Raw genomic sequence first — 12,381 nt, forward strand, 5'->3', positions numbered from 1 at the left:
CTTTCTGTGTCGGTGTGACCTTTTAGGCTCTGATTTGTTACATCTTACATGATTCCACTACTTTTGTTTTTATTATTATTATTGCATGTTTTTAATGCTGAGAGCTTTAACAGTATTATTGTCATGTTCAGCTCTTATAGAAGCTAATTTATCTTTATATTAAAGCTCTGAAAATAGATCACAGGTTTATATTAATAATCTTGTTTTAATGTTATCGTTTGTACAGTGTGACAAAGTCTGGATCCATATGCAGAAATGCATTTAAAAGTATAAATTATAGAAAATGTTATAATTGAAAGTCTTTTATTTTTATGCCACTGAGTACAAAAACTCTCTCTCTCTCTCTCTCTATATATATATATATATATATATATATATATATAGTACCAGATGATAAAAATTTGGACACACCTTCTTATTCAGTGTTTTTGTTTTTCTAATTTATTTTCTATATTTAGAACAATACTGGATATTTTGAAACTATGAAATAACATTTATGGCATTATGTAATTAATTTTAGAATTTTTCTTATTTTAGGACATGAAAGTCAGCTGTTCTAGAGGATCATTTAGAGATCCAGCCTCAGAAATCACCAGTTACCGGTACCTCAGACTAGAGCCATTATGAAGGCAGTACAAGGACATACAGATTAGGCTAATGGGTGTCCCAAAGTGCCCAGTGTCTCCTGGGATAGGCTCCCAGTCCCACCTTTCACCCTGTACACAGGATAGGCGGTATAAAAGATGGATGAACGAAAGATAAGGCGATAAGGTCTCTCAATCACCCCACCACACACGAGTAACATCTTTTTAAACATTGACATTGACTTAACGATCATGGACACATTCATGCACTACATATTTATATATCTGACCATTGCCCATGACACTTTCTTAAGTCACTTTTCATGCTTATTTGCACAGCCATTGCCACTTTAAAATTTTTATATATAACCCTAACCCCCCCCCCTCCATCCTATATTTCTTTATTTTGTAATATTTTTATTATGCCCTTATTTGTACAGTTTATTTTACTAGTTAAATTTATTTTCTTTCTTATTTCTTATTAATATTTATTCCCTTATATATAGCTTTTATTTTCTTTTTAAGGTCACTGGCGGTAGTACAAGCATTTAACTGCATATCCTATTTGAAGATTATTAATATAATTAATAATTACAATATTCCAATGTGCACACAAGGAGTTATTTCTTTTTATTCTTTTATAATTATGTTTCAATTTTTGGTGTAAACCCTACAAAAAATATATTATTTTGGGAATTTAGAACTTTACAAAGTTTGGGACTTTTATTCTACTTCCGCCAAAAGATACTAACTTCCGCTCTGCTCTGAGTCGGGTCCTTTTCTGAGACCTAAGCCAACATGGTGGGTTGTTTGGGAATCCGTTGTCATCTGCGTATTTTCCTTGATTATCCGTATCTGAAGCACTAAATACCATTTAAACACATCATCAGGAAAGATAAGCAGCGCAAAATTGCGGCGTGTTTCATTTTAAAAACGGATAACTTACCGAGATGCAGAAAGCGCGAGCGCTTTACGGAGCTGATTTGCCCTAAAAAATCGTTACAGCTAAAGTTTGTAAAGCTATTTTGCTTCATTTAATATTACTAGAAGAGTTGTAAAAATTATTTTAACAAAAATCGGTGTATTTCTGGACAGAATATCAGAAATAAATAAGACTATACGCACTCCCGGAAGTAACTATTTGTTGCTAGGTTACGGTCTTTCATTAGTAGCGCGTGACTTTAACGTACAGTATTCTTTGGAGTTAGCGCGAGTTGCTAAGTTAGCTTAGCACAACAACAGGTAATTGCATTCAGTACTAAAAGCTGAAAGAGCAATATCATTAAATTGCTATAAAATATAACATTTGTCATTTATAAATCGCGCTGTAAATAATTTGGTCCACCCTAAAGTGTGGTATTGCCCACCATCTGCCAGCCCTGATACTACCAAATTTAGCCAAAATGTTTGAATGTAATTTTGTCAAAAAAAAAAAAGGTGACTTTTCAGAGTACGTCTGTGAGTTGTTTGATCTTTCTTTGTTTGCTAGCATAGAAATAAAAGTCACTTTTTTAAGACAAAGATTACACTCAAACATGTTAATTAAATTGGACGCATTATTAATATTTATTAATAATTTATAGGGTGTTCTAAAATGACATAATAATGTTTTTAGCTTTTTTTTTTTGTTTATAGCTATGTAATGATATCGCTCTTTTAGCTTCTAGTACGTAGTGCTTAAAACCCAGAGCATTTTAGCCATTTTTTTGTTTTGCAGGTTTTTTTTAATAAACATATATAGGGATCAGGATTGTGCAGTATTTTTTGCACAACCTATACAAACATTTTGAGAGTCCTACATTTTTGTGAAGTTATTTCCATATTCCGGTAGTGGTAACTGACATATCTAAAAAAACAAATGCACAGTGTGATGTCTGAAGCCTTTCCGTTAACACACACGGGCAAGGCTTCCATATAAGAAGTTTTTAAAAAAAATTTAATCATCGTTGACCTATGCTGTGTTGCCTGCACAGATCTGTGCCCCTTGCGTTTTAATACAGAAAAGAATACACACTAAAGTGACGAATTACATTAGCAAGACTCATATGAATTGCACGAGACACCCTCGTTAAGGTGTTTCCGAGTTAATATATATATATTTTTTTTACACATCACTGCTCGGTGATGCGGGTCAACATCACAACTAGTTCTCTAACTCCTTCGAGAGGTTCTTTGGATTCTTCCAACCAGAATCTTCCTGACAGAAAAAATTAAAAGGATAAATTTTATGTTTAATTTTTATCTACTGCTTTCGCATATCATAACAGTTGATATGAAGCTGTGGGATGGATGGATGGATGGATTGATTGTTTTTTTTGCATTTTTCAGGGCCGTGTAAGGACAAAGACCGTAAAGAAGGCTTCTCGGCTCATCATCGAGAAGTACTACACCCGACTGGGCAACGACTTTCACATCAACAAGAGGGTGTGTGAGGAGATCGCCATCATCCCCAGCAAGCATCTGCGCAACAAAATCGCAGGGTGAGTCAAACCTTGCCAACCATCATGTGTTTCCACAGGAAAGGAATTTGATGATAAAGGTAAAACAAAGGCTAAAAGATTTTAAAGGAAATGGTTTCACTTGATCTAAATGGTATTAGTCAGCCAGATTGGTGTGACATTTGTTTTGTACAGAAGTCAATATAGCTAATGGTAGTCAATCTTGCTATTTTTGTTTTCCATAAAAACTGTTATTTGTAAACATGGATCAAATTTCATCATGCAGATAAAGACTAAAATGGAATGAGGCAGCCATTTTGGATAACCACTGTCACTTCTTTAATTGTTAATTGACACATTCTCCTGTCAATACATTTAATAGACTTGACAATGGTCTTAAGATAATATCAAGTGTAGGCGAAAATGTTCTGTTACACAAGGGGCATTTTTTTTTTTTGGATTGTGCAGAATAACTGAAAACAGTTTTAGAAACGACCTCAATCCATATATAATAAAACTGTAAAGTTAGCATGTCTGTACATCAAAAATATTTGGCAAAAAAATTGGTGGGGCGGGGGGGTTGGGGGGGTGTGACAGTAAGGGAAGTAACAGAACACATCAAGATCGCTTTTGGAATTTTTGTTTGTGTGCATCACGTGAAAACTGCTAAACAAATTTTATAGAGGTTCTCACACGTGTATTTGGCTGAGCTTGTGGTAACATATAGGCTTTGTTTAATCACAATCGGCCTTTGAAATTTAAAAGGAAAACACCCTTGTATCATTAAAAAAAATCAACCTTGAACATTTTTTCATACAAGCTTAAGTGTGCAAATGAAATCTAATTAAATAATTCCGTGCACTTCATGGTAACTTGTAAATATTTTAGTTAATTCCAAAATGCAGCTGATGGTGTTTTTTTTCAGTAGAACATTATTTTAAACATGCTTATTAGCAAACGAAGTTGCGGGCACATCACGTGTCTCCATATTATACCCTGCTACACTAATGCACTTATCCCAGTGTTTCACTAGTGCTTGGATACCATCAAGGTAGGTAGATAGGTAGCCTGCTTCACATCTGAAACCCGGGTCTCCCAGGAACTCCTTTAATAGCTCAAATATGTGGAAATGGCTTGGAGCGAGATCAGGGCTGTACAGGGGATGTGACGATAACTCCCAGCCAAGGTCCTGTAAGTGCAAGTAGTGTTGGTGAACAATTGTGTGTGCATAGTTCCCATAGACAGATGTGTTTCGTCCGCAAGTTAGAGACAAGTTATCTGTTGATTATTACGGATCAGACGTTCGACACTCTGAATGCAGGAACGACTGCAATGGGCTACGAGTTACCTCGGCCAGAATTGTCATTCCTGGGCATACGGCCTTCTTTAAAAGGTTTGAAATTCTAACGTTTTACCGCGGTCAAGGATCTCCACACCATACTGTGCTTGAGGTCTTCTGTAAATGTCAATTGTTTTTATGCCAAGTCAATTTTATTGTTTTCATTACAAGTCCTGGTTTGCCTCAAACGACGTTTATATATATGTATCATTAATGTATCAGAATTGTTGTTTCACATATTGTCACATTTTAGACAATTTACAGCTTTAAGTCTCTTACTAAGTGCTGACACTGGAGACTCCTTGCAAATTTTTTTTTAAACAAATATCTCCTTACAGAAATCTTAATCAGTTTTAAGCAGAGCATTCGCCATACAAGTGCAGGTTGTTGCCATAGAAACATGTTAAAAGAAACCCGTGATTTTAATTACAGCAAGGATCATCGTCAAAGATGCTTTTATGGAAAATTAGCTTTCACCTTCTGACCAATCAATTAACAGCACTGTGGTATAAATACTTTCTTTTAATGAGTTCCATGTCTTGGCTGATTAAATACAATTGTAATAAGGAGAAAATTGCAAACGATTATTTCAATTGTTGTCTCATCTTTATTTGTATGAATACAGGTACGTGACCCATTTGATGAAGAGGATCCAGAGGGGTCCGGTCAGAGGCATCTCAATCAAACTCCAGGAAGAGGAGAGGGAAAGGAGAGACAACTACGTCCCTGAGGTTAGTATACGGTTTCCCCGCCGCCCACCCCTTTCTAAGGTTAAGGTTTGCTTCATTGTCATTATACTAGTACTACGACATTGAATGCAATCATAAAATGGTGTGATAGGTGACGTAACCCAACATAAAAGTCAAATAAAACTAGTCATATAACTATCAAAACTAACTCTTTTTCAGATAAATTTGTGCAACGTGCATCAGTCGTGTTAAATATAAGACCAACTCAAAATAATTCTTGTCCACATGGACTATCTCTTCTTACAAAGAGTGATGAAAATTAAATGAGATCTCAAAACTGTTTAATATATTTCTTTAGCCTTTTGATTTCATATCTAGAATATATTTCTTTCCACTCTGACAACTTTAATTGCTTGTATGTTTAAATTTAAAATATATAAGTTAACTAGAATTAAATATATAGTCAATATTGCATTGCACTGCCGTGAAAGATTTATGAACTAACTTCCTGCTTGCTGTTTCAGGTCTCTGCTTTGGATCAGGAGGTCATCGAGGTCGATCCTGACACCAGAGACATGCTGAAGATGCTGGTAGGTCTATTCATTTTATTTTGTGGATTTCATTGTGGATTATTATGGAAGAAGTAGTAATAATAGAATGGAAGTGGAAGGAAATCTACAGAAGAGCCTGTCCACTTCACACATACAGTGGTGTTCAAAATAATAGCACTGTGTTGAAAAAAAGTGAGTAAAGCTCCATATCCATATAATAACTTTTAATTTAAATCGCAAATGCATTGGACACCCTGCACATTCTATTCTGAATCACAACATGAAGAAAAATGTGCTAAATGTATTATTAGTTTTAATGTAAGTGAAAAAAAAAAACATAGTCTGTTCAAAGAAATAGCAGTGTGGAGTTCAATTAGAGAGGTAAATCATTCTGTGAAAAACAGGTGTCAAACAAGTTCCCCTTACTTGCACTATTATTTTGAACACCACTGTATAGCGGCATTTAAGTAGTTTGATTACATCTAAATAAGGATTTTATAGGTGAGTGAGTAGCACCGTCTCCTCCCACAGTCCAAAGACATTCAGTATTGGCTGATTGGCATTTCTGAATTATAACCGTAGTGTATGATGTGGGTGTCTGTACCCTGTGATGGGTTGGCACCTTATCCAGGTGTTAAGCAAAATTAAACATAAAAAATGTAATTAATTTATTCAAAATCTTTGTTGATTGGATAGTTAAGTCTGGTAAGACACCTGCTGTTTTGACTCTAGTAAGAAGATATGGCGTTATTATATAACCATATGCTTTAATGTTAAATATGCAGCTTCTCTAAGCCTTAGTATGAGTTTAGTTTGTTTGCTGTCATACAAAGTTTTAAATACTTTCTAAATATGTGTTGCCTGCGGAGTAGGGATCACTTGTCTCGCATCATTTCACCTTGTCGTACATCACACTTTGGTTTCAGACACGATGCAGATAAAAAAAATAAAAATAATTTGGGAATTTGACCAAATCTTCACAAAACCTTTATTAAAAAGCATAGATGTGCATTAGCTATTCCGTCACATTTCCCCCCTGTACAACATTCAAAAACACAGCGTGTTCAGTGGGCAGGTGACATTTATTAGAAAACTATTTTTCTTGTTGTAAATCAGTTTTAGCTGAATTCTGTTTACCTAGAAAGCAAATACAAATTTGGTACAGCAGATTAAAAACCATTTGTATGTTTTTATGAAAAAAAATAACTCTGACACAAGATGGTGTCACAGTCATATTTTAATAATCTCATCCATCTTTATTTGTGGCAACCTGAACATATTACATTCTTCTGTATTTTAGACTACTTATTAGTGACGCCATCAAGGGGAAACAAATTTGATCCCTTAAATGTTAAGAGCTGTGGGCACAGGAAACTGATATCAACCGGTGTTTTTTTTTTTTTCAGGACTTTGGGAGCCTCTCCAAACTGCAGGTTTCTCAGCCAGCCGTTGGAATGAACTTCAGGACACCCAGAGTATAATTCCATCCAGTAAAAAAGGAAATAAAGACAAGTCAATTCTCAAAAGCATGCATTGATTTTTAATTGTTAATCTAAAGCTTTTTTTTTTTTTTTTTATAAAAGGTGACCATTGGTCTGATTTAAAACCACCATATAGCTGAAGCTATACAGACTCTAACACTGTCTGTAAAGTAATTTCAACAGTTTGTGTGTTTTGCATTGTTGACAAATGCATTTCATGCAGCAGGGGATGGCTTCATCTGACATCAAGAATTGGCTAAAGCATTGCTAAAGATAGCTTAAAGGAGTAAATTTTAAAAAGTAAAGATACAAGTTTAGAAAATAGTTACCTACCTGATGAGAGAAAAATGTGACATATCACAAGTCAAGTGTTAAGTATGCAGTAAGTGAAATACATCAAAAGTTTGAATCCTAAACGTGGTTTTACCGTACTTTTATAAATACTATGCAAACAGGTTACACAAGTAGTCATAGAAAAACATTAAAATGGCATAAAAATGGAGCTAATTAAACCAGAAATCACCCAAAGTGACAAAGTCTGGATGTGTAGATGAAAATGTATTCAAAAGTTTACCGTCACCTTGTGTCATATAATGACCCTTCTCTATCACTTTGATGTACAGTTACAGTCTAAAGTATTCCCCATTGCAAATTAAGTGTATTGTAAAAATTAACAAACTTTCAAAAACAATCTAGAAGAAGAATAATTACATTTCTTTAAATTCAACTTAAAATGCGACTTTTAATGACTGCTGTGGTCTCGAAATTATATGATAATATTATCATACATTTGGCAATAAACCCAATTTGCAATAAGGGTTGATTAATTTTGACTGCAACTGTAATTATACAAATATTTTTAAGAGCTAATAACCCCAGACCTGAGGAGAAAAAAAAAAAACGTTTTAGAAAATAACACGTGACCCATGAGCATATTTTAGAACTTGTTTTTTAAAAAAGCCACAGATTTTTCTACAGACAGCGAAAAAGATCTTTGTACAGAAATAAGCAACAATAAAATTCCTCATCGGCAACACAGTAAAACCTGTCGCTCGAATACCATTTCAGAGGCAAAAAAACAAATGAAAAAAACAAAAAAAAACATGAACAAGACCAGCTGCCTACTGCTAAGCTATGACACTACAATACACAAATATAGCTTTATATTGAAAACACAGGATATGTAAGAAATGTTTTTTTTTTCCAAGAACCTGTTGAAAAAAGTGCAAAAAAGGTTTACTGTCTAACACCATATTATTTTTATCCCAAATAAGTAATCTCGTCCAACTGTTGAACGTGTTCATGTAACCCAGCGGTTTCTTACAGTCATACTGACATTCGAGAAGAGAAAGGAAAAATATGACACGAGAGTAATCGAAGTCGAGCGAATGATTGCAGCGATGCTGTTCTTTGGGTAAAAGGGGAAAGGGGAAAACGATTTCCAGCAGGAGAACATTTGTGTTGGCGGTCTGGGAAAATCCTTGATGTGGAGAAATTTGGTTGTTTTTTTTCTCTGATGGATTCTGACTTCTAGGTGCTTTAAGATCTAGTGAGCTGCAGAAGGGAAAAGAGCGTAAAAATGATATTTTTAAGATTTAATTTCAACTGCAGCGCAGGAGCATCATGAACAGTTAGATAGTCAGTACTGGATTACAAACTGAATGATCAGCCTAATGTTTGATTTATTAAGTGAGGTTTTAGACAACCTTTTAGGTTAAAAAGTGGCAATAAAAATGTTGAAACATTTATGCTTTTTTAACTCTATGTACGAGGGCTGTTCAAGTCAAACCAGGATTTGGGATGAAATTATCCACATTTTGGGCTATTAAAGGAGTTCCTGGGAGACCAGCGTTTCAGACATGAAGCAGGCAGTCCTATCACGGCTCCAGGGTACTAAGTAAACTTTCTACCTTGATGCACTAGTAAAACACTGGGATAAGTGCATTAGTGTAGCAGGGAAATATATAGAGAAATAAAGATAGTTATTACTCTCGTACCTATGCTTTTATTCTGCACAATAACAAAATCCTGGGTTAATTTGAATGGCACTTGTATATCTCTGTAGCGCTCATAGGGATGCAGAAGGCATTAGGCGCGGTACACCCTGAACAGGAAGCCAATCCGTCACAGAGCAAAAACAAAAAAGAGCAATTTGGAAAGGTCAATTACCCTACCCCTGCATGTCTTTGGACTGTGGGAGGAAACCGAAGCGCTCGGAGGAAACCAAACAAGCACAGGGAGAACATGCAAACTCCATGCACACAGACCAGAGATGGGGTTTTAGGCAGAATAAAATCTTTTTTTTTTTTCTTCCCGCCACAGCGACATCTGACAGGTTTTCCCAGACAACCATGTTTTCATTCACATTGAAATTCTTCATATAAAATGGCTACATGAGATTAACAAAAAACAACAACAACAACCATCAGGAGTCCCATTCAAAAGATTTGCACTTGACATACCAAAATTCTGAGTACGTGTCTACAGATCACATCATAGACCTGAAACAGTCCTGGACCGACACTGAGACGGTGTGTACTGCATTTATCCTGCGTAACATCAGTTAACAAGTTCCAGTCCGTATGAAATCGAGTTGATAAAAAATAATAATAAAAAAAAAAAACAGCTGTAGAGCACTTGACAGGAAACAGAACGTAAGCTGAAGTCTAGCAGCCAGGGCACTCAGGATCTCGCAGCTCCGTACCTCAGTACAAGTCTGTATATCACAGTGGCAGGTGACACACAAGCGGTGGATTTTTGCTTTCCTCCTTAAAGGATGAGTGTCCGTGCAGACAGAAGTGTAAGGCAATATATTCTGAAAGGAGCTCCCTTTAGAGAAAAAAAAATCTGAAAAAAGTAAGAAAATCGGTTCGTACCGAGGACAAATCGTCGCCGCGCCGTCCGACCTCAAGAGAAAAACGGAGCATAAGGCTGGCGCAGTCTCCTCTAAAAACATTGCTGTTTTGAAAAAGAACTATGAGGCAGTTTTGACTGTATATACATATCTATAAATGTATATGTATATAAAATAATACAAAAAAAAAAAAAAAACATAGAATAATAACAACATGGCACAATAGACGACGTACTTAAAAAAAAAAAAAAAAGAGCAAAACAAAACAATGTAATACAAAAATGACTTTTTTTCTTCGAAAATAAAAGGAACAATGTCCAATGTTCACCTCACTGGAACGGGTGGAAATATATATTTATATATAGAGAGAGAGCGACAGAAAGAGAGAGAAAGATCGAGAGAGAAAGAGAAAGATTGAGAGATACAAAAACGCACAAATAAAACACTGTAAATTGTGCCTTGAGCACCAGCACGAACACCAGCATATTGTAATCTTCCTTTTTTTTTTTTTTAATTAGTAAAGAAACAAACAGCGTCTCCGAAGCGCAAAAGAAAGAAAGAAAGAAGAAGAAAAAAAAAACGTTCCCGAAGGAATCAGTCCCCAAAATGGTTTTCATTCCTTTAACCGAAGGCCGTTTCCTTCCTGAGAGTTAGCAAGGCGAGCCAAAATGTTCATGTTCTCTCATTCGGTTCTGTAAAGGACTGAGAACCCTGTCCATGCCGTGGCGAGTCATGGATAAATGTAAGCGCATATGTGTGTGTGTGTGTAGCGTGTGTGAGAGTGTAAGGATTGTGCTCAGGCCGTGGTGATGGCGTTTAGGTCCTTCATTAAGCCCTCCAGGTGGGCCATCTCCTCCGACAGTTCGTCCTTCTCGTACTTCTGAGAAAGAGGGAGAGGGTTAATGCAGGAGGGAGGGGAAAGAAAACGGGCTTCCAGTCAAGGAGGTTAATTATTTTAGTTTTTTTTTTGGGGGGGGCGGAAGGAGAGAAAGCTCAGGAATGGAATTTATAGAATTTTGGGTAAAAAGTTATAAAGGTGACAGGCAGTGGAACTGTAAGAGTTCAGAATCATCCAGAGATACAAAAAAAAATAAAAAATCAAACGTTCACAAGCACAAGCATTCGCCAAACAGGATTTGTTTTGTTTTGGTCATTGATGCGGGACAAACACGGATAACGAAACAGGTTTCAAACCAAATTTCAAAGGATGCAATAACGTCGATTTCACAAGCAGCAAAAAAAAAAAAAAAAAGGTTTCGTAGTTAAAAGGGAGGGCGGAGAGCAGAGATGTGAGAGAGAGGAGATAAACCGGATTATAATTTCAGTATATTTTAACACCCAGATACAGCACAGTGTCACAGTTTAGATAAAATACACCTTCGATTAAATGATGTTTAGCGAGTTAGGATTCACAGACTTTAGAGTTTAACAGACTTTCTGTTGGTCAAAAAGTGCTGACACTGGAGACTCCTTCGAAAAATAACCATCTCCTAACAGAAGGCTTACATCACCATAACTACTCAAGCTTTTAAAATGGATTATTATTATTTGACTTCGATTATGTAGAGCGTCTGCTACAAAAGCCTTTGCAAACGAGCGGTTACTATAGAAACGTTTAATAGGCTCGGACAAACTTTAAGACGTTTTATTGGCAAAGAAAGGGTTAACAAAGGGTGCCAATAATTGTGGTATTAGGGATTTTTTTTTCCTTAAAGTAAATCTCTGAGTTAAAGGTTGGATTTTCTTTTTTGTCTAATTTCCAACTAATCTTTACAAGGGGTGTAAATACTTGTGCAGTTTCCATGCGTTGTATATCAGACACCAGGACTTTGAACAAGCTGCTGGCAAAACTAGCTTTTGCTTCGACCAAAACTTTTCTTCTAGTTACAGGACAAGCGTAACACGTAACAATGCTTGGTCAATCAGTAACCAAATGGGGTTACTGAGTTCGTACAGTGTGTGTGTGTGTGTGTGTGTGTGTGTGAGAGAGAGAGAGAGAGAGACAGACAGGGATACTCACACTCTCGCACTCCTCCAGCATTCGGCTGTCTGGAACGTCTGGTGCATTGGGTACGATTACGGGCATCGGCGTCCTCGTCCTCCCCAGCGTCCCGATGGAGGCGGTCTTGACCGAGTGAGGACCTAAAAACGTCACAGACATGTTTGATGTACCTGGACAGTATGGTACGGGAAACGGTTCTCATCATGATGTTTATTATATGGCAGTCAAAACACAAACGCTTATCTGTTAATCAGGGTTGCCAGATATGCGACAAAGTCAGCTGAATGGGCGATCAAAACTAGCTTTGCATTACCTAATCTAATGAAATATTACAATTTATTATAATATTATACGGAGGATGTTCAAGTCAAACCGGGATTTTTGATTGCGCAGAGTAAAGGAACACCGTTATGCGAGTAAAGATTCCCTTTATTTCTCTTAAT

General features: G+C 36.2%; 2 protein-coding genes across 4 annotated transcripts in view; one reads left to right on the top strand and one right to left on the bottom strand.

The window, feature by feature from the left end:
• Positions 1–1,324: 1,324 nt before the first annotated feature.
• rps17 (ribosomal protein S17) lies at positions 1,325–7,127 on the top strand. The gene is made up of 5 exons (XM_053512802.1): positions 1,325–1,385; positions 2,913–3,064; positions 4,987–5,092; positions 5,575–5,640; positions 7,008–7,127. Exons 1-5 carry the CDS (start codon positions 1,383–1,385, stop codon positions 7,080–7,082), a joined length of 402 nt encoding a protein of 133 aa, XP_053368777.1. The 5' UTR covers positions 1,325–1,382; the 3' UTR covers positions 7,083–7,127.
• A 3,039-nt stretch (positions 7,128–10,166) lies between these two features.
• Positions 10,167–12,381, bottom strand: part of neo1a (neogenin 1a) — a 133,814-nt gene continuing 131,599 nt past the window's right edge. For all 3 annotated transcript variants that reach the window (XM_053512800.1, XM_053512801.1, XM_053512799.1), the window contains 2 exons: positions 11,957–12,078; positions 10,167–10,816 (listed from right to left, as the gene is read on the bottom strand). In XM_053512800.1, the coding sequence (XP_053368775.1) occupies positions 10,733–10,816; positions 11,957–12,078 (206 nt within the window). In that variant the 3' untranslated portion in view covers positions 10,167–10,732. The remainder of the gene's footprint in view (positions 10,817–11,956; positions 12,079–12,381) is intronic.

The sequence above is a fragment of the Clarias gariepinus genome, chromosome 15 (genome assembly GCF_024256425.1).
Source record: "Clarias gariepinus isolate MV-2021 ecotype Netherlands chromosome 15, CGAR_prim_01v2, whole genome shotgun sequence".
In the NCBI taxonomy this organism is placed as follows: domain Eukaryota; kingdom Metazoa; phylum Chordata; class Actinopteri; order Siluriformes; family Clariidae; genus Clarias; species Clarias gariepinus.